The sequence below is a fragment of the Thamnophis sirtalis genome, unplaced genomic scaffold, assembly GCF_051295495.1.
Source record: "Thamnophis sirtalis isolate CommonGarterSnake01/CBP01778 unplaced genomic scaffold, rThaSir2_p1.2 scaffold_7, whole genome shotgun sequence".
NCBI classification, from domain to species: Eukaryota; Metazoa; Chordata; class Lepidosauria; order Squamata; family Natricidae; genus Thamnophis; species Thamnophis sirtalis.
This window is the reverse complement of record NW_028261387.1, coordinates 79,428,940-79,456,072: the sequence shown is the minus strand read 5'-3', so window position 1 is coordinate 79,456,072 and position 27,133 is coordinate 79,428,940. Positions and strand designations below refer to the sequence as shown.

Sequence of the window (27,133 nt, the reverse complement as noted above, 5' to 3'; positions counted from 1 at the left end):
AGGTTGGCAGAAGCTGTGACAAGTAACAGGAGCTCACTCTCTTATGTGGCGCTAGGATTCAAACTGCCAAACTGCCAACCTTTCTAATCGACAAGCTCAGCATCTTAGCTACTGAGCCACCACGTCCCTTTTAGAAGAAGGCTAACCAGATTTTATTCCTAGTTTATTCCTCTTACTTCATCATGGATCTGCTAGAAAAAAGGTAACAAATAAACAAACCTTCAAAAAAAAAAAAAAGAAACTATAATGACATTCTTGTACATGCCGAGAAGTAGCTATGTTGAGATTAGCTGCAGAGTTAATCCCACACTTCTTCTCTTGTTGCATTGTTTTATAAAGTTGCAGCTCTAATATAGTACAGCCCCTGTCCTTGAAAATGCCAATGGAAACCTTCCTTGTCTTTCTATTTCTCCACTCATTACTGGTGTTTATCATTGTCCCCTCTCCCTCCGTGATATGGGAGAACAGATGCTTGGAAACAATCATACATCATTTGGCAATCTCTGTCAATCCCTTCTGCCTTAAGGGTTGTCATATAAAAAGTACAATTCACATTAATAATGAAGTACATTTCCCAAAGAAACAGCTCTGTATCTTCAGGTGAGAACAAAAAGAAGTGGTTATTCATATTTCCCATTAAAGAGCAAACTCGCATGAAATGAATGGAGCAGTTCTCATAGGGATTGGGGATCCTGGGAGGTCCCTGAGATCTTTTTAGGGCTCCATAAAATCAAATAAATATTTTAAGATTTCTCAGCTCTTCATTTTTAATGCAGTAGATATAGGCAGATGTAATTCACATGAACCAATGCTCTTTGGAGTCCTCAATCATTTTTAAGAACACAAAGGAGCCCAGAGACCAAATTGGTTGAGAACTGCTGATCTTATGTGTGGCTGAGGCACATGAGATCACAATCTTCTTAATGGGTTTTTTTTTTAAACAATGTACATAATGTCTGTTGGGGAGTTGAATGGAATCACATTCCAACTCTTTCCAATATGTTTCTCCCATGTGCAGGAAATCCAATTAAACTATCCATGAGATGTGGTTGCCCAGCCACTTCTGAAAACGTCTAGAGATGGAGAACCCACAATTTCAATAGGATGTTTCTTTGTTGGTTTAAAACATCAGTTCTGCAGGAAGCAACAGTGAAAATGGCCACAATAGAAGTCATGTTATTTTAATCAAAGCCCTAGAACAGAATAGAAGAGCAGAGTTGGGAAGGGACTTTGGAGGTCCTCTAGTCCAATCCCTTGCTCAGGCAGGAAATCCTATACCATTTCAGAGAAAACTTCCAGTGTTGGAGCATTCAAAACCTCTGGAGGCAAGTTTTTCCACTGATTAATTGTTCTAACTATCACAAAATTTCTTTTTAGTTCTAGGTTGCTTCTCTCCTTGATTACTTTCCATCCTTGCCCTCCCTTCAGGAGCTTTGGAGAATAGCTCGAATCCCTCTTGGCTCCCTGATGCTTTCTACATGCATGCGGCAACCTCCTTCTAGATGACCCCCAGATTCTTAGCCATGTGGATAATTTGATTTCGGACAGGGATCCAAAAGAACAGGGGTCTGTTTTGCTGTTATTATTTGTTAGAAAAAGTTGGAACCAGTGCTTGGCTTTTGTTGAGCTAATAGAAGCCAGCTCTTCCTGTTCTAAATATTAGCTGATGAAAGAAAGGTGGAATATTAGCTCAATGCAATAAAAGGCCAAATGAAGTGTAATTAAATCCATTCGTCTCTGTTCATGCATCACAAAAAAGTCTGGAAATAGGAAGAAAAACGAAATGATTAGGAAAACAGCATCTTCTACAAGGAAAGACTACAGGGATCGGAGAGGTTTTCCCCCTCCAGCAAAGTTGAGTAAAGAGCAACATGGCCAAGGTATGTTAAATCATGCAAGGGGACAGAGATTCCTCCCCCCCCCTGGTCATCCATTATAATTAACAGAGGGCTAATGCAGACTCTCTGGGGGGGAAAAAAAACACTGTCCTTCTTGACACAATGCATAGTTAAACTATAGATTTCGCTGGCACCAAGGGTGGGGATGATAAAGCACTAAGCAAGTCAGGTGATTTTTAAAAAGGCCAGACAAATCTAGGAAGATAATCTTCTAAACAAAAAAGTTAGAATAGTTTTAATGGCAGTGTTTAAGGAGCAGAACGAAAAAGCTTAACTTTTCTGTCACAAAATAACTAAGGTTAAAACTAGTCAGCTCACTTGGTGAGAATGCAACAGAGTTTTAATTAATTTGAATGGAGCCCGACTTTGGGACTAGATGGACTATTGGCATGGTTACCAAGGCTGTATTTAAGTCAGTCAGTCAGTCAGTCAGTCAGTCAGTCAGTCAGTCAGTCAGTCAGTCAGTCAGTCTCTCTCTCTCTCTCTCACTCTCCCTCCCCTCCCTCCCCCCTCTCTCTTTCTCTCTCCCTTCCGTCTCTTTCTCTCTGTCTCCTCCTCTCTTTCTCTCCCTCCTTTCCTCCCGCCTTTCACTCTGTATAAAGTTATCTCATATCCCTTCTTCCCTTCTCCAACTCACACACTGAGGGAGAGGTCTCACCATAGCAGAAGAATTTCTGAAAAACATTGCAGTAAATCACTATAAATAATCTATCAGCATAATGCCAGAAAGCATATGCATTTATCTTGTACTTGAGGGGGAAGGGAAAGGAGAAAATGTGTATTTTCTCTTAATTCAAACTGTGTCTAGTTAAACATAGCAGTCAATTGCCTAATTTATCTAAGGAGCTTTTACATCCTGCAGATTGTCATGCGATAGGGTTTGCTGGCAGAGGTATTCTTGGAAATTAAAGTGTGGGAGGAAGGAAGCAGAAGTAACAGCCCTTTTCACCTTCTCTTGCTTTGCTACAATGGCCCAGCTGTTTGAGAAAATCTGGAGGTGGGCGCTTTCATTTCCTTACTCCCCATCCCCTACTTGTCCCTCAGTTCTTTGCCAGCAGCCTCAAGGTTCAGCACAAAGTACTAATGGGTGGAGGTATGGAGCAAAGAAGGCAACCCACATAAAAAGGGAGGATGTGACATCAACTGGCGTTGACCTAGCAGGTGGTGGCAAAGGAGGAGGATTATGACATTGGTGGGTGGTGACAATAAAGCTGATAGCATTTATTTTAGTACTAAGCAAAGAAATCCCTCTGGAATTTGATGGGAAATACCTTGCTTTAAGGATAAAAAGTTCTAAGAAGAGCACATTGAAGACATGTTCCTAGGATGGGCAATTAACACGGAACAGACTTTTTGAGTCCCAAAATAGGCATGTTCATCTTTCCAGCAGTTTGCAACCATCCTTATCTTGTTTGCTTCTAATTAAATGCCCAAGAAAGACATGAGGTGGAATTCCAAGAAAGACATGAGGTGGGGCTCTTTATAGAAGTATTACTGTGATCACAAAGATGGAGTCTTGACTTAAGAAGTTGAAGAATTTCCTAGCCCTAGAGAAATTCAGAGGAATTATCCAACCATTTTTTCCACCCACAAATTTGGTGATGAGCATTGAAAGGAAATCCATTGTGAGCAATGTAATGAAATGGTCATGCTGGCTACTGTTACAGGAATGGAGGTTTTTGCCCTATGTGGAAGCTCTCTATTCTTGATTTATCTAGTTCTGTGATGGCGAACCTATGGCACGCGTGCCTGAAGTGGCACACAGAGCCATGTCATCTGGCACATATGGCATCATCTGTTCCTCTTCTAGGTTTCTGCCACGCATGTGTGCACAATGATCAGCTGGTCTTCATGCATGCGGCAGTGCCGGAAGCTGGAACATTTTCCGGCATGGGCATGCACGCCAGCCAGCTGACTGTCACGCATGCATGCCCGCCAGTAACCGGAAGACTAGGTGGTCAGTGTGCATGCACATGCCAGAAACAAAAGATCATTTCCCAGCATGTGCAAGCACACGCTTCCCCCCTTTGCAGCTCCACTTCTGGATTGTGGGCTCGATGCACGCGTCCGCACACATACACTCCCTTTTCGGCACTTGGTGCCAAAAAGGTTTGCCATCACCAATCTAGTTAGAACAGGGATGTCAAACTTGCGATGACATGTTGTCATCACATGATTATTGCAATTTTTTCACCCTTCATGAAAATGGGGGTGGGCATGGCCAGCATGTGACACACCTGGCCCACGGGCCATGAGTTTGATACCCCTGTTAGAACATTGATGAATCTTTTAATTGTTTCAGTATGGTACTGACTAAACCTGGACCTTCTTCATGCAAACTATAAGCTACAATATTACCATTTTTTTTTCTTCATTTTCTAGAAGCAAACTTCTGTTATGTTTAGTGGTAACATATTTCTGATGACCAGATTCTGGGGACAAAACAGTTGGGGAAGGGTATCTTAATGGCTTGCTTGTGAGCTTCTCAAAGGTTTCTGGTTATCTAATATTGGAAGAAGATGGTGTATTGGAGGATTTCTGCCGCAGTTCACTAGGGCTCATCTCATGTTCTAATGGACCTGTGTGAGTGATGCTTTGGTAGAAGACAAACAAGGCAGAATTCTTTCCCAGAAGGTCCAAAGTATTACAGTTCTGTGGAGTCCCTGGTGATCTCTGGTCTTGGCTGTTTGCTTGTTTCATTAGCCAACATCTGCAGTGCTCCCTGTTTATATACAGCAGCTTACCCTGCCAACATTGTGGGGATGTAGTTTCCTACTTGGTAGATCCTTGATTAGGGTATTGTTTTCTGCTTTGGTTTCTCAGACAGGTCCATGGACTCCACCATTCAATCCTGAGCTACATATATTCTCTTCTCTTAAAGCATTAGAGTTCATTTCTTTGTAGGAGCCATTTTGACAGACATAACCATATCTAAATGTGCATGAAAATATAACAACAAACATTACTATTTTCTCACCCTCTACCTAGCATTCTACCTGCATTTCTTCATCTTTTGTTTCGGCTCTATAAAAAAAGAAAATGTTCTTTTTTTACTCAAAAGAGAAACACCATTTTGGAGAGACTTGTATGGGATGTGGACTCCTTGAACTTACCTGTTAGAGAAAAATGAGATTGGTGTGTCAACGTCTTCTCTTTTATTGTGTTTGAAATCCTCACAACAGTTTTCCTGACTTTCAGTGTTTTGATTACATAACAAAAGAAGTTATTAAAGAACTTCCTAATCTGTTGATGACAACAGAAACAATGTAAAACGATGAATAAATGTGCTATCAAAAAGCCAGCAGCATCCTCACAACAATAAAATAATTACAAGACCCTTTCTAAGGACACTCCAAAACCTAATAACCACAACCCTTTTGTATTACAATGGAATAAAACTTGTAGGAAATGGAAATTTTGATATTGTCTTAAGTATGGTTGGCACTCTTCAACTTATTTTTCACCTTCTTTTAAAAGAATTATTGCAATTTATTTGGATGGGGTAGTCTTGGCTTAACAATCACTCATTCAGTAACCATTTGAACTTATGACAGGGCTGAATGAATGGTACTTACAACCAGCCCTTGTAAGTGTGGTTCTTATAGCAATCCCTGTATCGCATGATCACAATTCAGCCACCTGACAGTAGGCTAGCAATTACAATATTGCAGCATCCCATTGCCATGGGATCACCATTAATGACCTTTCCTGCTGCCTTCCCAAAAGCAAAACCAATGGGGAAACCAGCAGGTTGTAGCAATAGCAATAGCAGTAGACTTATATACCGCTTCATAGGCCTTTCAGGCCTCTCTAAGCGGTTTACAGAGAGTCAGCATATTGCCCCCAACAATCTGGGTCCTCATTTTACCCACCTCGGAAGGATGGAAGGCTGAGTCAACCCTGAGCCGGTGAGATTTGAACCGCTGACCTGCTGATCTAGCAGTAGCCTGCAGTGCTGCATTTAACCACTGCGCCACCTTGGCTCTTGTAAACCAGCAGGTTGTGATGCTTCACATCACTATAATGATGTTACGGGATTTGCTTAATGACAGCAACCAGAAATCCCAGAATTTCCAATGCTAAGTGGTGTTGTCACATGACATCATGCTTTATGATCACATTGGTTAGCAACAAATTCTGGTGCCAATTACCATTATTAACGAAGGACAATCTGTACTGTAAACTGTCCTGAGCTAAATTAAAGAAAAAAGAAGATTGAATTGGCATTGGGTGCCAAATGATTAAGAGTCAGCTATCAGAGATGCTGGCAACATCTTATAATTCTTAGTGTGATGGATCTCCAGAAGGGAGACCATGTGGTATACTAGTGTCAGACCAGCACTAGAAAAATATAGGTTTGATTCTCCATATAGACATTACAACCCACAGCTGTCTTTGTAACAGTCATTCCAAATTAGTCTCATCTATTTCAAGATTTATTCCAGAATAAAATGAGTGCAAGGGGAAAACAAGGTATGCTATCTTGAACTCCTTAGAAGAAAAGAAATCTTTCTGATTTATTAAATGTAATAAATTTGTGGCTCTTCAGGGGTTGCTATAACGTAGTCAAAATCCAGCTTCCAAAATCCAGCATGATGAATGACTGACAATGTCAAGAGTTGTAGTTCAACAACACCTGAACAGGGACACCATTCTCCAACCCTATAAAAAGAGGACAAGCATTAACTTCTTAACAATGGCTCCAGGAATGGAGCCTTTTAATAACAAGAGAGGCCAGTGAGGGATCATTTAATAATGAAAGGATCAAATAATATGTTATTTCTTATAAAAGCGGTCAGACCAATTTTGCTTTCTCACTTTCCTTTCAAAATATAACTATTATTTCTATCAGATGAAGATTTAGCCAGAAATATCCCCTACTTCTGTGATATTTTGATTTTGATATCAGAAAATAAAGTCTTCAATCCAGTGGTGGGATTCAAATAACTTAACAACCAGTTCTCTGCCCTAATGACCAGCTGGGTAGGCGTGGCTCGGTGGTCATGTGACTGGGTGGGCATGGCCAACTCTATGTCACTCACGTTGATGGGTGCTTCACCGTAGCTGTTACAATGTAATAAGGGTTAACTGTAGAGGCAGTTTCTGTAAGCAGGGCAACAAAGATTAGGTTAGAAACAACACCAGAATGTTTCCTTCCTGCCTTCCTTACAGGATTAACCCTTTTAAAGTGGAAGAAAAACAAAATGAGATTTCTTCCAACTTAGAAAGTTAACCACTGATTCTCCTGAATTGGTGCAAACTGGCAGAATCCCACCACTGCTTCAGTCTCCAATGTAATAACTCTGAACAAAAATGTTTGGTGAGGGGAGAGTCAGCAAAAGAGTTGCAAAACAGGTTTCATCCAGCTGGATCTTAGAGAAGAAGACATCTCTCCAAGGACAATGGTTGGAGTGCCAGGTTCCAGATAGCTTAGAATGTTGGCAACACCTCCATTCCAGCCCTGGGTCATGTGATCCACCTGGTCATGTGGTCCACAGGGAAGTCTCCCTTGTGCTTCTCAGCATACACAAATGCAATAGGAGGGGAGAGCAGAAACACATCGAGACACACGTATGCACCATCTTAATTCATCACAGAGGAGAAAAAAACCCTGATCTCCTCTGGCCATGTAAAGCACCAGCCTTCAGCCTTATCTTGCTTTCCTGAGTCTTAGAAGTTCAACAAGATAGTGCCTTGCTCAAAAATTAGCCCACCTGCTCAGAAAAAGAAAAAGGGGTGGGCAGGAGATGACCTGGTGACTTGAGGAGACGATATACTGTAGACTGACTTCACTAATTAGGAAATGGGTTTATATTGTTATTGTTCCACTTGTAGCAGCCATTCTGGAAGTGTGGACTAGTCACCAAAAGCTGTTAGTTACAATCCTTTTTCTAGTAAAAGGTAAAGGTTCCCCTCACGCATATGTGCTAGTCATTCCTGACTCTAGGGGGCAGTGCTCATCTCCATTTCAAAGCCGAAGAGCCAGCACTGTCTGAAGACATTTCTGTGGTCATGTGGCTGGCATGACTAAACACCAAAGGCACACGGAATGCTGTTACCTTTCCACCAAAGGTGGTTCCTATTTTTTATACTTGCACTTTTACGTGCTTTCGAACTGTTAGGTTGGCAGAAGCTGGGACAAGTAACGGGAGCTTACTCTGTTATGCAGTGGTAGGGATTCAAACCGCCAAACTGCTGACCTTTCTGATCAACAAGCTCAGCGTCTTAGCCACTGAGCCACTGTTCAATTTGCAACAATTGAACCCTTCAATTTGCTTCATCTCCTGACTTCATTACAGCACACATTTCCCTAGCCTCCCTTCATCAAAGTTGTTAGGGGTCCTTTGTCATATTCCCTTCTGCCCACCTCCTCACCCACATTCTTCAGGGTAAGAAAGTACATTTTTTAAAAAAAATATATATAGCTAGGAAAACATGCAATCCAATCACCAACCACGGTTTTCTTCAAAGTCTTGTCTTTGAAGAATTTGGGTATACTTAACTCAAGCAGCTATCTGGGTGTCCTATAGATCATTTAACAAATTGCTTTGCCATCCTTCCAGGGTGTGGTATAAATGACTGATTTAAACCCTCTGCATTGTTCAAGCCACATTGTTCTTCATCAAGTCGAGTCATTTTTATGTGAAGTGTCAAGCTCTTCTAACAAATAACTGCTGCCAGACAAATCAAGTTCCTCATCTTAAAGCTATGGCTAAATAGTTTATAGCTTTAATCTGCTCAGTGAGGTGTGCAGTCTATGACAGTAATTATAAATGCAAGGAGAAATTATAGCTGAATGCTTTAACTGCATTAGGAGTCATTTGATGAACATTTATGATTGCCTGCTCATTTTCAACAATAGAGGGCACGTTAGTGTCAATGCATTAGAGGATTTTTAGTTCTGCTCGGCTCTTTCTTCCATTTACCACGGAGTTGTCAGTTGTCTTCTATAAACGGGAATTGTGGGGGGTGGCAGAAGAGACGAACCATCGAATCTTTAAACTTGATGGGTTGAAAAAGGGGGAAAAAAGAGGAAAGACAAAGGAAAAATGGAGGGGGGGGGACAATCCTGTTTATCATTATGCTTTTTTTCTTTCTTTCTTTTGTGGTATCCGTATTTTCAAATGGATTCTTTTCAGAGAGACTGCCTGTTTACTTACCAAAAGAAAGCTTTAGGAAAAATACTTGGCTTTGAACAGTGCAGAATCTGCATTAGTATTCAGCTTCAGAATCTTTGTTTTGAATGGTTGGTCTTAGCTACAATATGGGAAATAAGAGTATGAGAGAGCATATGCAAAGCGTGTTCGGTCACTAGAAAGGTCAGCCTCAAATAATATAGTTGGAATTCACTGACATGAAGGATTTTCCTTTGAAGCAGACTTAAGTCCTCATACTTATAAATGCAGGCAATGTCTAGATTGACAGTTATTAAATTATAAGAATGCAGAGGAAGAAAGCTATCTTGGATCAAATTAAAAAAAAATACAGACTCAACGTATGATGACAATTATCCACCAATGACTGCATTACACAACTGGTATTTTTGTTCATTTGAAGTTTGCCAAGGTTTTCAAAAAGTTCCTTTTTTTTCTGTACAAACTGAACTTTCAATTTTACATTTTACTCCTGAAAAATTGCCTTTGACTAGCTCTATACATTTCACAAAGAGCAATATGTTTTTGTTTTTTTTAAAAAATGGGTCTAAGCAACTGTCAGATTTGGTATTTCTTCCATATTCAGACTCATACAATAGTAAATTACAATTAAAATATTGAGTCTGCTGGTGTGCATATGTATGTATGTGTATGTATGTATATACACTTCACAAAGATGAAGTGTAAATTCTTCTGTCAATTAGATTGAGAGAAAAATACATTTAAATACTAAACAATTGAACGCTACAATGAATTCATTATAAACAATTGAACACTAAAAGGAATTCATTATATTATCCCTCATTCTGATGTTTAGAGATTTCTGGATTGAAAAATATACTCCCACCAAACTTGGGCTAGTTAAAAGTAAGAATAAATTACTACTGCATTGGACAATGGAAATACCTCTGAGAAAGGAAAACGTATCCGGCATTATCTTAAGATGGTTTTACATATCTTCAGAAAAGTGCAAATTTTACCATATTAACTTTTGAAGATAAGTTTTCAAATATGCTTTAAAACATGGATGTTTATTTTCAGAATCTCAAATGTGCTGTTAAAAGTTTTTTAATATTAAAAATAGAATACTATATGCTTTTAAATGCTTTAGGTTTACTCAAGATTAATTTGTTAATTGTGATTCTGCCACAAAATAAGTGCACTTGAAACAAACAGGCTTGTAACTAGAATATTTGCCAGCATATTGTGTTACTTTTTGCTAAGGAACTTGCATTTATTTAAAAGATAGGAGATAATTTTTTTTTGTACATCTACATATAATACAGTGTTGACTCCTGGAAACTGCCTGGATAGTCCCTGCAATTTTCTTGGGAAGATTACAGAAATAGAAGATAAGTTTCCTTGTTTTCTTCTTCCAAGGACTGAGTGAGAGGAATTTGGCCCAAGGTCAATCAGCTGACTTGATGCCGAAGGTGGAACTAAAACTCACTTATCCTCTGATTTCTAGCCTGCTGCCTTAATTACTAAACCCAAATGGCTCTCATAGAAATGGTATGTTTATTGGACTTCCATGTGGAGAAAATGAGGGACTAACTAGAGAGCCGAGGTGGCGCAGTGGTTAAATGCAGCACTGCAGGCTACTGCTAGATCAGCAGTTCAGCGGTTCAAATCTCACCGGCTCAGGGTTGACTCAGCCTTCCATCCTTCCGAGGTGGGTAAAATGAGGACCCAGATTGTTGGGGGCAATATGCTGACTCTCTGTAAACTGCTTAGAGAGGGCTGAAAGCCCTATGAAGCGGTATATAAGTCTACTGCTATTGCTATTGCTATAACTATTCTGACCTCGCCATCCCAAATCATGAAGCAGACTCTTCATCCCGATAAAACCTCTTTTATTTAGGTTAAAGGGAATTCGACTCCAGCAAAGTCCGTGCAAACAGTCTTTCATGAGATTTCACAACTGCAGACCTTTATCAGGCTTGGAGACTTGCCAGGCCAATATCTTCCAAATGCCATGCTGTAGGAGCAATTACTTGGCAAGAAGTCATGAACAGATCTTCACCATAATGAACTGAACTAATTTTCTCCTGCAAACTCCCCTCCCTTTCGCTCTTCTTTATTCCCTCTGGGAGGGGCCATTCACTGTCCACCTGTGCCTTTACTACTGAGTTGGCCCTTGTTCCTTAGCTGTTCCCTTCTCCTGGCAGCTCTGTACTTGTGCACATCGGGAACAGGCTCCAGCTGTTCTTCTGCCCCACTGATATCCGACTCCAAAGGCAGCTGATAACTGTTGGACGGTCCTGGCCCCATCTCTGCTCCCATGCAGAGCCCTCATCAGAGCCTTCTCCAGACTCCAGGACTGGCCCATGTTCCTCCACAACCTCCTGACTCTCTAAATCTGCCACCAGCTCCGCTGGCTGATGGTGGGCCACAATACTAACACATTCGTGAATAAAGGGATGATGCCAAAGCAAAAACTGGCAGTTGGGTGGTGAGTGCAGACCAGCACAACTTCTCCAAATGAGAAATTGTGAGATCACCCACATGCTTCAGAAGGCAGGTCCTCATGAGTAAACTTACAGGACATTGGGTGGGTGGGGGAAACCCTTGCTTGATTTGCAGATAGAACACTAGAGGCCACGGGAGAAGTGTGGAATGTGGAATTCTGTGGGGACTACAGAATTAAATTTGAACTTGCGTTTTTTTAAAAATCTTATAAAATATGGAATTTGAAGACATTTTTATGAAATGGATAAAATCGATCATACTTTACAAATGGTGCAAATTATAATTATGGTGAATTGACAAACCTCTGTAAAATATAGGAAGGAATAAGACAACGATGCCCACTTTCACCATTGCTGTTCATTTTTGTTCGTAAAGTTTTGAATAGAGGTGTATGACAAGATGAGAGAATAACTGAAGGTTAAAATAATAAATAAACTAAGAGCATTTGTGGAGGACTTGGTTTTAATTTTAGAAAATCCTATGGAAAGAATAGACACATTAGTGGAAAAACTAAAGGAATTTGTATTAGCTGGATTTAAAATTAGAATGATTAAAAAAGATGCTAACAAAAATATAAGGATGGAAGTTTAAAAAGAATTGATTGCAAAAATTGGTTTATATATTGAGAAAGGAAACACTTTTTTAGTTAGCTACAATATAACAGTTTAACTAATATGAATTGAATGCCATTTCAAAATAATTATGTCAACGTACAGAGTGAAATTAAGATTTATTAAGATGAGAAAAATATAATTATGATTGATTGGAAGAATTTTGGTGGTAAAAATAGAAAGTATGATATTTGTATTTCCAACGATACTTGTTTGAAAAAATGTTACACTTTTTAACCAAGGGGAAATATATTTATATGAAGTTCATAAGAGGAAAAAAAAACCAAGGGGTAAGGTAAGGTATAAGGTAAATAAGATCTTTGGTTTGGATGAAAGAGTAGGAACTGTTGAGAAATAAGAGTAAGTTAGGATTAGAAAAGAATAACCTTTGGGTGGCATGGATTTTTGTGATACAATAAAGTTAACATTAATGTAGATTTTACAAGTCACTAGGTAAGAAGTATAAACTCAGTCACTTCTTTAATTTTCTTTTGCATTTCTTTGCTTTTTCTTTTATATTTTTGCTTCTAGCTTTTCTTTCTATGTTTTCATATGTATCTTTTACTAATATGTATTTATGTAAGTATATATGTTTATTTTTCTGTCTCTTTCTGTATGTGTGTGTATGTGTGTGTGTGTGTCTCCATCCCATCCCTGTCTTTGTCTCTTTCTCTTTTTCTAGCTATATGATAAACATACCATTTTAACAAACAAAGCAGAAATTTAGAACTGCCTATTATTTCTCTCCAATTTTCAAGGAAAGAGCAGAAACAAAACTTGGGAGTTTTATTTTCCTTTAATGTGAACTTTAGCTTAAAGAAAGTTATAAAATCCACAATCTTATTCAAAACAGTCCAACATTCCACAATGAAATTACAATTTACAGTTTCCATATAATGTAAACTTATCCCTCCATAGATATTAACAGAGGGACAGCATGTAGATATGGAATACCAGAAACTGATGAATCATTTTTTCATTATTTTTTTTTCATATCCTCAGAAGGTAATTTTGATACTTAAGAAATGAAGACATTTATTTAGGAGGGGAGAGTATTTTATATATATTATCCAAAAGCATAATTCCATTTAAATCACTAAAAAAATAGAGCCTCTGTATAAAGTCTCAATGCTTATGATCCTGTCCATAACTTTGCTGGTATTTCTTTCTGAATACACAAAATATGGGCTATTTTATTAAGCTTCAGTCTTAAGCGTCAACTGTTATGAATGAAGTTGCTCTGAAATTACTATGATTAACTGCAACCTTAATGATAAATGTAAACCAGTAATAATGGCCCCCTTTTAATGTGTTTTTAAAAAAATTGATATAATGCAGGAAAACCCTTCTAAAATCTATACCCAGAAATCTAATGTTTCAATGAATTTGATTTATGTTTCTTATTATGTTTTACATTCCCCTCTCTCAAATATCTGTGTTTTATTGGCTAAATATCTAAAGACAACACCATATTTCTGCATAAAATGACCTTTGGTCAACTGATCCTATAAATTAGATATTGTTGGTCAGTTCATTGCTTTAAACTACTGTGAATTTATCACATTGTAGTGTACCATTTAGGGAGGGGAAATTTTCTCTTTGCAGGATTACATTTCATGCGAAGTTGCCAACTTTCTTTTATTACCTCCTGTCATGCTTTTATTAGGAAGCTTTAACAGCAGTGATTCTTGTGTCCATATTGTAAGAATTTTACATATTGATTTGCTCTAAAAGAGTAGGAGCAGGAAAAACCCTTTTCTAATCAGTGGTAACTTTGCTCTTGGGTTGTAGTACCCATACCCACAATTGAGATTCTACAAATATTTCCAGAAACAACTTGGAAAATAGTATCATTGTCATTTTTTTTTTTTAATGGTGCAGAACCAATGTGTGATTTCCAAGGATTTTGGATAGAAAACAGCAAAGTGGATAGAAAGCAGCAAAGTTCTGAGAAGAGACTGTAGTGTATTTTTGTACACATTTGGATAGGGCAACAGATTAACAGAGTTGGAAGGGACCTTATAGGTCATCCAGTCCACCACCACCCCGCTCAAGCAAAAGACCCTACACCATTTCTGACAAAGGCAGTCCAATGTCTTCTTGAAAGTCTCAAGTGATGAAGCTCCCACAACTTCCAAAGACAAAGCTGTTCCATTGGTTGATTGTTCTCATTGTCAGAAGGTTCCTCCTTATTTCTAGTTTGAATCTCTCCTTGGTAAGTTTCCATCCATTATTCCTTGTCTGGCCTTCAAGTGCCTTGGAAAATAGCTTGACCCCTTTTCTCTCTGTGGCAGCCCCTCAAATATTGGAACACTGCTATCATGTCTCCCCTGGTCCTTCTCTTCACTAGACTAGCCATGCCAAGTTCCTGTAACCGTTCTTCATATGTTTTAGTCTCCAGTCCCCTCATCATCCGGGTTGCTCTCCTCTGCACTTTTTCTAGAGTCTCAACATCTTTTTTTATAGTGTGGATGTAGTACTCTAGGTGTAGTCTTACTAGGGCTTTAAGAGTGGTATTAGCACCACTTGATCTTGATTGTATACTTCTGTTAATGCAATTTAGGATTGCATTGGCTTTTTTGGCTGCCGCTGCACACTGCTGGGTTATATTTAGCTAGTTGTCCACAAAGATTCCAAGGTTACTCTCATAATCACTGCTATTAAGCCAGGTTTAACCCAGTTTATATGTGTACTTTTGGTTTTTCTTACCTAAGTTTACTTTTCTTTACTTTTCTCTACATTGAAGTTCATTTTGTTAGAAGTGTTCAAGTCTGTCAAGATCCTTCTGGATCTTGAGCCTATCTTCTAGAGTATTAGCTATTCCTGCCAGCTTAGTATCATCCACAAATTTGGTAAGTTCCCCTTCTATTCCCTCATCTGAGTCATTTATGAAGATATTGGAGAGTACTGGGCATAAGATGGAACCTTGTGGTACCCTACTACTTACTTCTCTCCATGTAGACTTAGACCTATTAAGGACTACTTGTTGAGTACGGTTTGTCATCCAGTTGCATATTGTAGTGGCTTTCTGTCTTCAAACTAGAGGAAGGCTTACCTTCTTGCTCATCTTGTTTCATGTGCATAAATTAGATAATTCACTGACACAAAGATGAACGAGCTAGCAAACTTGTTCACCCAACAGCATTCCTCAATTTTTGTATTTCACCTTTTGGTTTTATTTCACCTTCTAGAGCCGAGGTGGTGCAGTGGTTAGAGTGCAGTACTGCAGCCACTTCAGCTGACTGTTAGGTGCAGTTCAGCAGTTCAAATCTCACCGGCTCAGGGTTGACTCAGCCTTCCATCCTTCCAAGGTGGGTAAAATGAGGACCCAGACTGTGGGGGTGATATGCTGACTCTGTAAACCGCTTAGAGAGGGCTGAAAGCCCTATGAAGCGGGATATAAGACTAACTGCTATCGCTATTACTATTTTAGTGTACATGACGTTTTACATGCTTGATATAGAATCCAGACAAAATATATTTCATAACTGAAATTTAATAGGATAAAAAATGTCTCTTTCCCTGCCCCCCCCCGCCCCAACACACATAATGTGAACAGGATTTCCCAACAAATGAATCCTTAGTAAAATATTTACCTAATGCTGCTAATTACACATTTGGTGACACTGAGTTCCAATCCTAATATTCCTGGGAATAATTTGCATAAACCCACCCTGGTTTACTACTAGTGGCTGCATCTAAATCCCCTATAATTTTGTACAGTTTGTTTTTAAATAATCATGCTGCGAGAATCTATTTGAACATTCAGGTGGTTTGCTTGTAATTAATTTGCAAACATCAGATGTCAGGTTTTGGAACTTTGTAGGCTTTATTAAGTGTGCATCAGACTATTCATATATAAATGAGAGATGGGGGGGAGGGACAGAGGGATGTATCTAAGCAGTAGATGGTATATTCTGAATGTACTTGGTCTCTGTTTTACGACTGAAACCTGAAACATCTATTAGGCTATAAAAATTGTATTGTGATGGAATGGAAAAGCTGGGTATCACTTGCATATGTATTATATGTACATACACAGAATCACACATACATGAAAGTGATACTCTGCTGTACATTATGCATATATGAGTGGTGAATATATAGAAGTCACCCTGTTATCCTTAATTCAGGGTAGAGTCAGAATTTAGAGCGGTGTGGTGGCCTAGTGGTGAAGATGCTTGCCTCCCACTTGGAAGGTTGAGACTTCAATCCTAGATAGCAGCAGGATTCTTTCTCTTTAAGGGAGAAAAGAGAAAATATATACTGTGAACTCCCTGTAGGCATCAGGAAGGGCATCTGGCCAGTAAACGCTCACCTCCATCCATTTGCCCCAACTCTACCCTGCATTAAGGGATTATAGAATTGTAAAATGGGGGTTATATAATATTTCTTAACTGTCCATTTCCCGTGTGTGTGTGTGTGTGTGTGTGTGTGTGTGTGTGTGTATGTCTGTCTGTATGTATATGGCTCACTGTTCAAGTTTTTACACTCCAGGTTGCTATTAAAAGCATACTGATTTGTTTCTTCCTGTTATAAAGTATGAAAGAAGCTTCAAAGGGCATTCAGATCAGGCAAAATAATTAAAGAGGGAGACTTCTGTGTGCATTTGTCTGTGAGAAAGAAATTTATTGTTACACAAATGGATCTATGAAGCCATATATTTATCTTGAAGAATCACTAAATAACCAAGCTTTTTGAAATGCAGACTTTCAGGGTATAACATAAAATTTGGTCTATTGACAGATTCAGCTTTCCTTCAGAGAGAATTTAGGTTCTGAAAATTACGGCTATCAAATTGAAGATTATGAAAAACCTCTGTGTTCTCCCGCATCCCACCTGAGTGTGAAGAGCAGCATAGGTGACAAACATCAAACAAACATGCAAGAAAAATAAATGATTTGTTCATGTTCTCAGTTGCATTTGGGAATCTGGGCAAGTGACAAGAACTCTCTTTCCAAAGCCTGCAAAAGCCATAGTAGGAGGATTTAATGGCACATTACAGATAGTCCTTGATTTATGACTGCAATTGAGACTGGAACTTCCAATGCAAAGCAATGTGGTTGTTAAGTGAGCTATGCCCAATTTTATCTCCTTTTTTGCATTACTGGTCAGTAATCAATACTGCTTCCCCTATTGACTTTTCTGGGAAATGCTATGTGATGCTATGTGACTCCAGAACACTGCAACCATTGCAAATACGTGCTAGTTGCCAAATGCCCCAATTTTTATCACATGACAGTGGGGATGTTACAATGGTTATAAGTGTGAGGAACAGAGGTGGGATCCTACCGGTTTGGAGTGGTTTGGCCGAACCAGTAGTGGTTTGCCTGCCTGAGTCGCCGCAACCGGCAGTGACCCAGGCCTGCCACGCCTCTGAACCAGTTCCCTAGTCAGTGCAGCATGCATTTTTTGCATTTTGCAATGTTCTGCGCATGTGCAGATCTATTTTGGGGTAACTACGCACACGCGTGGAACAAACCTGCGTGTGCACTGAACCAGCAGTAATGCTGTCAGCAACCCACCTGGTGAGGACCAGTTGTAAGTCAGTACTTGTGTAATTTCAAAATGGTCATTAAACGAATGGTCATAAGTCGAGGACTATCTGTACAGTTGAGTGAAGTCACATAGGAGGAGGAAGTATATTATTTTGTATTTTCTCTCTTTGTGCTTCCACGTATTATACAAAGAAGGGGAATAATATGCATCTCTCCCTGGAGAACAATACCAAAACAATGCGAGAAATTGACATTCAAGTTTTTTTATTATTATTATTATTATTACAGTATTTTAAGGTTGTATTTTTGATTGGTTTTTATTTTATGCTAGAGCACAACAGACATAGGAAAGCGCTATAAAACCTAATAAATATTAGGCCTGTGCAAATAGGGTTTGCTCTGATTTGTCAAAATCAGTTCAAAGAATACGATCAATCCAATCTGAATTGTTGAATCAGTCTGAACAATGGAGTTTGAAATCTGAAAGGATGAAATCGGGTCAGTTTGATTCAGAAATCTGATTGTCCATGTGGAGAAAACTTTTTTATCTCCCAAAATTACATTGGATTATTGGATTCAATCTGAATCAAGTTCATACACTGAATCCCAAAATGTTTGCTAATTTGAATTGATGAAATGAAAATTTGGACAGTCTTAATAAATACCATCACTCTTGTTGCTTTTCTCTGTACTTTCTACCAGACTGCAGACTTATACTGCTTTCCAAATCAGCTGAGCACCAATTATTTACTATTAAATCAGGATAATCTGTGTGTACATGTAGTCATCGACTTACAACAGGGCATTTAGTGACTGTCCAGTACAACAGTACTGAAAAAAAAAAGAACTTATGATTGTTTTTCACACTTACGAGCTTTGCAACATCCCCAAAGTCACGTGATCAAAATTTAGATGCTTGGCAACTGCTTCATATTTATGACGGTTGGGGTATCCTGGGGTCATGTGATCCCCTTTTGCGACCTTTGACAAGCAAAGTCAATGGGGAAGCCAGATTCACTTAACAAGTGTTGCTAGCTTAACAACTGCAGTGATTCACTTAACAACTGTGGTAAGAAAAGTTGTAAAACGGGGCAAAATTCACTTAACAACTTCTTGCTTAACGAGAAAAAATTTGGGCTCAATTGTGGTCATAAGTTGAGAACTCACCCCTACTTCCAGATATTGACAAACTCACCCCTTGGTCCCTGTTAAGCGGCTTATCCCACTTGATTCCCCTCCCCACTTTTAAAAAAGGAATACTTTAATAAAATAAACTTAATAGAAGATGAACATGCGGCAAAGCAAAACACCAGCCTCTAGCACAGTGTTTCTCAACCTTGGTGACGTTAAGTCCTGTGGACTTCAACTCCCAGAATCCCCCAGCCATAGCTGGCTGGGGGATTCTGGGAGTTGAAGTCCACAGGACTTAACGTCACCAAGGTTGAGAAACACTGCTCTAGCATAACAATTACTTGTACCAATACCTTTGGGTTCAACAAGAACCCATTAAGTGCTAATTTCCTTCCAGTAAATGGATACATGGGATTTTCCATTCTTTTCACAGCAGCCATTTTACAGAAAGGTCAAATCTCTCATGGCAGCCATTTTGTGAATGTGGCTACCTCCACACACTATCACTATTTTCCCCCAGCCCAGAAATGTTATGAAATCCTAGATTAAGGGATCTCAAAGTAAAGCAAATGAAAAAAAGAAGAAATATGTTTTGGAGTTTAGCCTAATAGTTATAGATTTTTTTAAAAAAAATGTATTGGGGGCATATTTAATTAGCATCATCCTAAGGACTGGTGAAATCTGGAGGTGAAAACATTTGTTTAAATTTGTCAGGCTGGCAACAGCTTTGCAAACACAATTCAGCTTTGCCTGTTGAGAATAACTTTCTAGGAACTATATGAACTGATGAGAGGCACCAGCTGGAGATAACAGGGACTCTTATGTCTATCACTGACTTTTAGACTTTCTTAATGACCTCACGTTCTCCCTCTCCCCACACCCAAAAAAGATAATGAGGTGATTATTCCTGTTGATCCATAGGCTCTAGACAGCAATCCCCAAAACAGGCTTGATATTTCACCAGCAATGAACAGTGAGGAGTGGGGGCAAGAACAAAAGGCTTTTGAATTCATAAGGTTATTAAAATTAAGCAAGGGAATCCCATTATTGAAAACTGGACACTGAAACATCAGTTTGTAGTGACACTCTTGCTGTTGTGCTCAGACCAAAGGGGGACATAGTTGCTTCAAATACTATAAGCAAACACAATTTCATTGGGAATCATTAGAATGAAACATCCAGCATGCTTTGCTTTTTCTACGGAAAGCTTTACAGGGCTAAGTTTGCTAAATAGGAACATGGTATCAACAGCAAGCAAGAATGCCAAATCTTTTCTTGGCAGAGGTCTCTTTGCCTTTAAGAGCACATGCCTGGGAAAAAGGCAACTTGTAAAGGGTTGTGTTTTTTTTTTCATCATGGAAACAGGCTGATGGAAGCAGCTGTCCATGCAAAAAATTGTCCCATCATGCAACAATTACAGACAGAGAAGCCAATGTCTGGAAAGAAATGGGCATTTTGGAAGGTAATATTTTCTTTAAATAAAGCAGAAGTGCTTTAAGAGCCCTTCCTTCAATCAACATCACATTAAAACACTTTCTTTTTTTTCCCTTTTGCAGTTAAGGCATGCATACCTTAGGAATTATTCTTCATCCACTTCTGCTACAAACTGTGAATGATGTTCTGGCGACTTGCTGTGCGTTTTGCTTAGATGAAGTTTTACAGCATGTTTGCTCACAAATGTCCGAGAGCACAACTTACATTTGAACTTAGAGTCTGTGTCCTCTTCTCCAGCTATTGTTTCAGGAGATCTTTGAACTGAAATTCTGGAAATGTCTTGCTCTACCTTGGTTTGCTGCTCCACAGCCAGCTTGTTCATGTCTTTCATTTGGAAACCTAGATGGGATTCTAAATGGCCGATGTACGTTGATGGTGTTCTAAACTGAGATGCACAGTCACTGCAATAAAAGATGGGGTGTCCTTTATCCATGTTTTTCAAAAACTTTGTCCCCCCAGTTTTTCTGAGCTGGTACTTGACGTTTGCCAGCCAATGGCTGATGGTAGTCATGGACAACCCCGTAAACTTGGAAATCTGCATACGTTCTTGAGGGCCCAGATCTGACAATAAATATTTACCCTCCGATGTTTGGAAGAGACTGGATGCAAATTGCGCTTGCAGAATCAGGAGATGCTGAGGATTCCAGTTGGACTGCCTTCCTTTCCTTTTATGCAAAGTGGAGACATCTGTGGAGACATCTTCGAAACGCCGAACATCCATTTCCAGTTTCATGGATGGGATTCTGGATGAAGCTGCAGGTTTCGGGGTCGTTGCTTTGGGAAGGACTTTGACCATGTCTGCAATGTCGGACAGAGCATGCTTCTGAGGTGGGGAAGTACAAGACTGGGCCTGAACAGATTCCCCTTTCTTATTCTTTGATTTTGTCAGGTCAATTGGCTGATCACTGTTCTCAAACACGTAACGCCGGGATGTAATGTTTGCAGGTTTAGCCGGCGTTGATGCAGGAGACAGAACAGGCTTCTCTATTATATTTAAATTTGGTTTGTGGAACAAAGACGTTGAGCTTGAACTGGGGCTGGAGTTTGACTGAGGTCGTAAAGGCTCATTTGCTTTGCCCAGATGGTTGTTCAGCACAGACTGCAGGGCGCTGAGGGGATTCAAACCAGGCAGCTCTGAAGTGTGGTTGCCAGGAGGGCATCCATTGGTGAGAGATGATGTCACAGAATCCTTTGTTTTTATTTTATCCTCCTCTTCCTTTGTCTTGGGTTCTTCCTTCAAAGGACTCAGCTCTGACTTTTTGGACTCTACACACGTCTCAGCCTGAGGAGGCGAATCTCCTTCATTCTGATAGGGAGGAACCACATCTGTCTTGTTGCTGTCTTTAATGTAGTCCTTCTGAGCTTCCTTCTTGGGGTCTCCTTCTTTTTTCAACTGACTGCACTGGACTATATTAGCTGTCATGGGTACTATAGGCATCACTTTCCATTTTGGAGCAATAGGCCTCAGTTTATTACTGACTGTTGGTCGAACTTGCAAAACTTGGGACCCCACCGGTAAGGAAGGTTTTGTTCCCTCCGAGAGCTGGTATGCCGCATGGATACTGGGATACGCACTCCAGCTGGGTGCTCCGTTCTGAGCTTTATTGATGGCTGTGGTGACAGTGTTTTCCAAAGACTTTAAAATGTCTCCACCACCTTTTGAAGCATCTTCTAAATCTTCCTCCCGGAGATACTGATATTTCATTGTCGGGTCCAGTGGTTTTTGAAGAGCGTCTTCGTAGTCTTCATTTTTTACCCCTTTTTCATCTTTGTTCGCTTCCTCAGATTTATTTTGTTTACTTTCCTTTTTTAGGTCTGAAGCAGGAGCCGTAGAATCGGTTGATGAATTACTGGAGGGTTTTGAATGCTGGCTGTCAGTGGCTGACGCATCAGAAAGCGACTGCATTTTTTCCACAGCCAGGGGATCCAAGACAAGTTGTTTCCCTTTCTTGGAAGCTGAGCTGGTGACTTTCAAGAAGTGACCCGTCACCATCATGTGGGTGGTGAGTTGCTGCAAAGTATCATGGGAGCTCCCGCATTCCATGCACTTGAGAATCTGCGATTTGCAGGCTTCAAACTGCCAGGTGTAGCTGGCACCGTTCTGGTAGCCGTAACGATTGTTTGACGATAGCTGCAGGTTGGCATTCTTATGAGAAGAGAAAGTGTCAGCAAACGACCCCGTGGTTGAATCTGGAGAGCAAGGCCTGTTAATGTCAAACACACGTTTCTTATTTGGAGTCACCATCTTGGAAGATATGGTAGGTACCGGCTCCTTCAAAGGCACTTTTTGGTAATGTTTTGTTTTGATCATATGAACACTCAGGTCTTGAAGAGAGTCAAAAGAGTCACCACAGAACATACATTTCAGAACTTTCTGAGCATCTTCTTTATCCATGTCCTGAAAAGCCCTTTTCCGGGGCTTGGAATAGCTGGTAGATCTGTGCTTGTCTTTTTTATGGTTGTCATCTTGGTAATGGCCACTTTCGTTCATATGGACCGTAAGCTCAACTAAGGTGTCATAGGCAGCACTGCATTGCCTACACCGAAACCTACTAGCACCTGTGAATACAGTTCCACACATCTTGCTGCTTTGCCTGTACAGCTGGACTGAGCTGAAAAGGTTTGGCTTGGACAGTGGCCGGACTGGTAAACTCTGCTGCAAGCTTTTGGTCAAGGCATCCTGATGCCAATCAAAGTCGCTTTTGCTTGCTCCGTTTCTATTGTCACATGCCCTCTTATCGGAACTGGAAAGTTTGAGCCCCAGTCCCAAACCTGTCCAATAAGAATCAGAAAGGATGTTAGCATAGACAGCTGTCATTTTATCCATGCAGCTGTGTGCTTCCGTTGGATGTTTGGGATGGATATTGCTTTTGGAGTCTGATGCCTCCCTGGAGCTAAGGCTTTTAATGTCTGCCACCTGGTCGCTAGCATCACTGAGCAAGGATTCGTTTTCCGCATCCTGATTGGAGATATGGCTCCCTGGGGAATTCTGGTAGCTTAAGCTTCCTCTTGGATCAGGACCAGTTTCATGTTCTTCATCTGTTCCTGGGTCATTGCTGCCTTGAAGATGAGCCGTTGAATTGCTCTCATCATCATCCTCTTCCTCCTCTTTTATGTCTTCCTCATCCTTCAAATCATCCTCTTGGACATAACCTGAAAAGGAATATCAAAATGTGTGAAATAGGTCAAATAAAAACAGGGAACATTCATTTTTCTAGTGGCTTCCTTACTAGAGTTTGGTTAATCTTCTATTTTTTATGGACTGTTAGCACAAGATGTGAAAAATCCGGCAAGACTACCTGGTTTTATTAACAGACAATCATTATTCTTTATATTTTATGGACATTTGGCGTTAATAATAGTAGTCAAATTCTAACCACCTCTTAATGGAACAGTCAGAAAAATTAATATCTGAGATCCTATTAAGCCCATTAAAATTACATGACGATATGAATATTAGCTCACTTGAAAAAATTTCAACTGGCCAAATAAAGTATTCCTGCTTTTAGGACGTATTTTCAGGTACAATAATTTTGGTAACATGATAACCATTCAGGATGCTTGAGACAACAGAACAAACAAATGCTACCCCAAATTGTACACAATATACACATTTGCAGAATCACTGTTTTTCATAAGAATGTTTTTTAAATTAAAAAAACCCCAATATTTTCAATGAAAATATACATTTTTTGCATAGCTTCTACTCTGAAATTTTTCTACGATCTAATAGTTCATCCCTAAATTGTGAAACATATTCCAAAGAAGGGCATGCTTCATTCTCATACAAATACTATAACATTTTCATTCAGCTTATAAGGATAAAATAGTTATAATTCTGTATCTCATCCTGAATGGAGATGGCCATGGGTTCATCAAATAATCATGGCATTTGAATAAATGATGGTAATTGCATGGAAAATTAGATGGAAATCCCTTAGAGTCCCTCTATGAATTTAGCTGCATATGTCACATATGGATCTGCTGAATATTGGGTTAAATCCATCTTAACTTAGTTGCATATAGTTCACACTGAAATCAATGGGGCATTAGTTAAATCATCATTACCTTGGTCCATTAATTTCAGTGGGACTCAAATTAAACTAATTTAATCTGGATTCAGTCCACAGAGCCAAACTGCTGTGTCAAGCCCACTACTGCCAATTCTAAATGGCTATCATGTTGTAGCAATTTCTATTTGGGACTTGTTAAGGTTGGAATAAGCTGAAATCCCACTCTGCCAATACACTCTGGCCAATTTTAACTATTAGAAGCTATCATACTATCCTCAAAGCATGAATTAGGGAGTTAACTTGTTAACTTGTTAAGCTTATTTTAAATGTAATTTCAGCTTCATCATCTGAATTTTTACCAAAATCAAGAGGCTGTTTTTATGCTACCGATTCTTCCTGAAGTATTATCTTAGGTTGATCTAACAATCTCAATGCAACTGCTAATTTTACTTTTATGAATACAGGTAGTCCTCGACTTAAAACCTCAACTGAGCCTCAAATGCCTGTTGTTAAGTAAGACATTTGTTAAGTAAATTTTGCCCCATTCTATGACCTTTCTTGCCACAGTTGTTAAGTGAATCACTGCAGCTGTTAAGTCAGTAACATGGTTCTTAATTGAATCTGGATTCTTCATTGACTTTGCTTGTCAGAAGGTTGCAAAACGGGAACCCATGATCCTGGGACACTGCAACCATCATAAATATGAGTCAGTTGCCAAGCATCTGAATTTTGATCACGTGACAAGGGGATGCTGCAACGGTTTTAAGTGCAAAAAATGGCCATAAGTTACTTTTTTCACTGCCATTGTATTTTTGAACAATCATTAAACAAACTGTTTAACAGTCAAGGACTACCTGTAGGTACATTTCTCTTGCTGTTTTCTACTATTCTTTCCTAGTGATGTTTTTATGTTCTCTTAAGTGAAGCAGTATACAAAAGCAAATGTAATAGCCAGTGTTAACTACTCCTTCACAATACAGGGAATTTTTTAAAACTACACTTTGACATATATACTATAACCTTTACAAAGCAAGAACTGAGAGATTTGTTGTTCTTAAAACTCCTTGTGTGTTAGCAATGATGACATAACATGAACCAAAGAGTGGAAGGCTCCATCAAAAAAATCCACCAAACAATTGAATTAGATTAGAATGCAAATAATTCTTGCTTTATAAAAAAAGGGAGGGAGGAAGTAAGTAAGTAACTAAGTAAGTAAGTAGGGAAGGAAGGAAATAAATACATGATTGTACATTTACATATATATTTAAAGACACTTTCCCTCCCCCCCCCAAAAAAAATCATTTGCTTTGGTATTTTAAAGCAGTTAAAATACAGATGCTCACAGTAGTTAATGAATGTGCAGAGAGCTCTCCAAATGATTTCCTTAAGGTTCCACCATATGGAAATTGTCATATAAATTGAAACGCAGGAGATTAATTCATCAGAATGCTTGATTAGTAAAAGAGCTTCTGATAGAACAACTTTCATCTTTCTTTTTTTCTTTTTCTTTAAAAAAAAAAGAACATAGTTGCAACCCTTTCAGTACACAAATTAAGGCCATTTTGTGCAATCAGTTTATTTGTGCAAAAAAATGTATTTCTCGAGCAAGGGCAATCTAGATAAAGGGGAAAAAAACCCCTTTGCAATATTGGGTTCATTCTTTACAAAATGCTAGTTGCCCTTTGACGTTCCAGAACATTTAGAAGGATTCATCATAAAAGCTTACTCAATTTGAGGTAATGATAAATGGTAAATTTGAGGCAATGTTAAAAAATATTGTGTTTAAAAAAAGCAGATCATAGACTAGTATGTTTGGTAAGTGGATGCGAGACCATATTTAATTCCACAATAGAAAACCAAATATACCATTGATCTATCCAGCCCCACTATTTTTAATCCAAGAGATTAGCTACCCTGTTTTTTTTCAATTCTATAAAGATCTTTATGTTTGGATATGCTGTGATCTGGTTCATACTAGTATTCAGTGGTGATCTACCCTTTTTGTCTCCATAGTTAGCATTGGAGTAGTATGCCTAAACTTGAAAATGTGAGTTGTGCCAATCCAAAGAAGGAGGATGGTATATCACAGTTCCTTAACTTAGTACCAGTTAACTTTTTAGCAGCGGGTTTTAGAACAAATTAACACCCACACATGCTACTCAAGGGCAGACCAATATTATACCTGCAATCCCAATTACCTTGTCTGCGGAAATTCTCAATCATCCAGATCATAGTTGTCTCAAAGGTGCTTTTTTTCTTTAAAAGGCAACTGAAGTGTATTTTTTCTTGAGGAGGAAAAAGAAAATGTTTTGCTTCTCATCCAAGAAGCTTCATCATGTTCTGAATTAGAACTGATGAAGCTTCTTGGATGAGAAGCGAAACATTTTCCTCTTCTTCCTCAAGGAAAATATGGTCCAGTTGCCTTTTGAAGAAAAAAAAAACACCTTTGAGATTAATTTAATTTGGATATCAGATAACATAACGAAATCTAAGTGATGCGGTGGCTCAGTGGCTAAGATGCTGAGCTTGTTGATCAGAAAGTTTGGCAGTTCAGTGGTTCGAATCCCGAGCACCGCATAACGGAGTGAGCTCCCATTACTTGTCCCAGCTTCTGTCAAACTAGCAGTTTGAAAGCACGTAAAAAATGCAAATAGAAAAATAGGGACCACCTTTGGTGGGAAGGTAACAGTGTTCCCTGCGCCTTTGGCGTTGAGTCATGCTGGCCACATGACCACAGAGATGTCTTCGGACAGCTCTGGCTTTTCAGCTTTGAAATGGAGATGAGCACCACCTCCTAGAGCCAGGAACGACTAGCACATATGTGCTAGGAGAACCTTTAGCTTTAACTTAATCTAAACTGTACTG

The 27,133-nt window shown here is 39.2% G+C and overlaps 1 protein-coding gene across 2 annotated transcripts in view; it reads right to left on the bottom strand.

Annotated features, from left to right (window-relative positions):
• The window catches only part of TSHZ2 (teashirt zinc finger homeobox 2), a 429,090-nt gene that overhangs the window by 123,767 nt on the left and 278,190 nt on the right, over nucleotides 1-27,133 (bottom strand). The window contains exon 2 of one of the 2 annotated variants that reach the window (XM_087720472.1): nucleotides 20,333-23,408. In XM_087720472.1, coding sequence (XP_087576598.1) covers nucleotides 20,341-23,408 — 3,068 coding nt within the window. In that variant the 3' untranslated portion in view covers nucleotides 20,333-20,340. Of the gene's footprint in view, nucleotides 1-19,090; nucleotides 23,409-27,133 lie in introns of those variants that run through there. The other variant, XM_014057746.2, reaches the window with a different exon arrangement.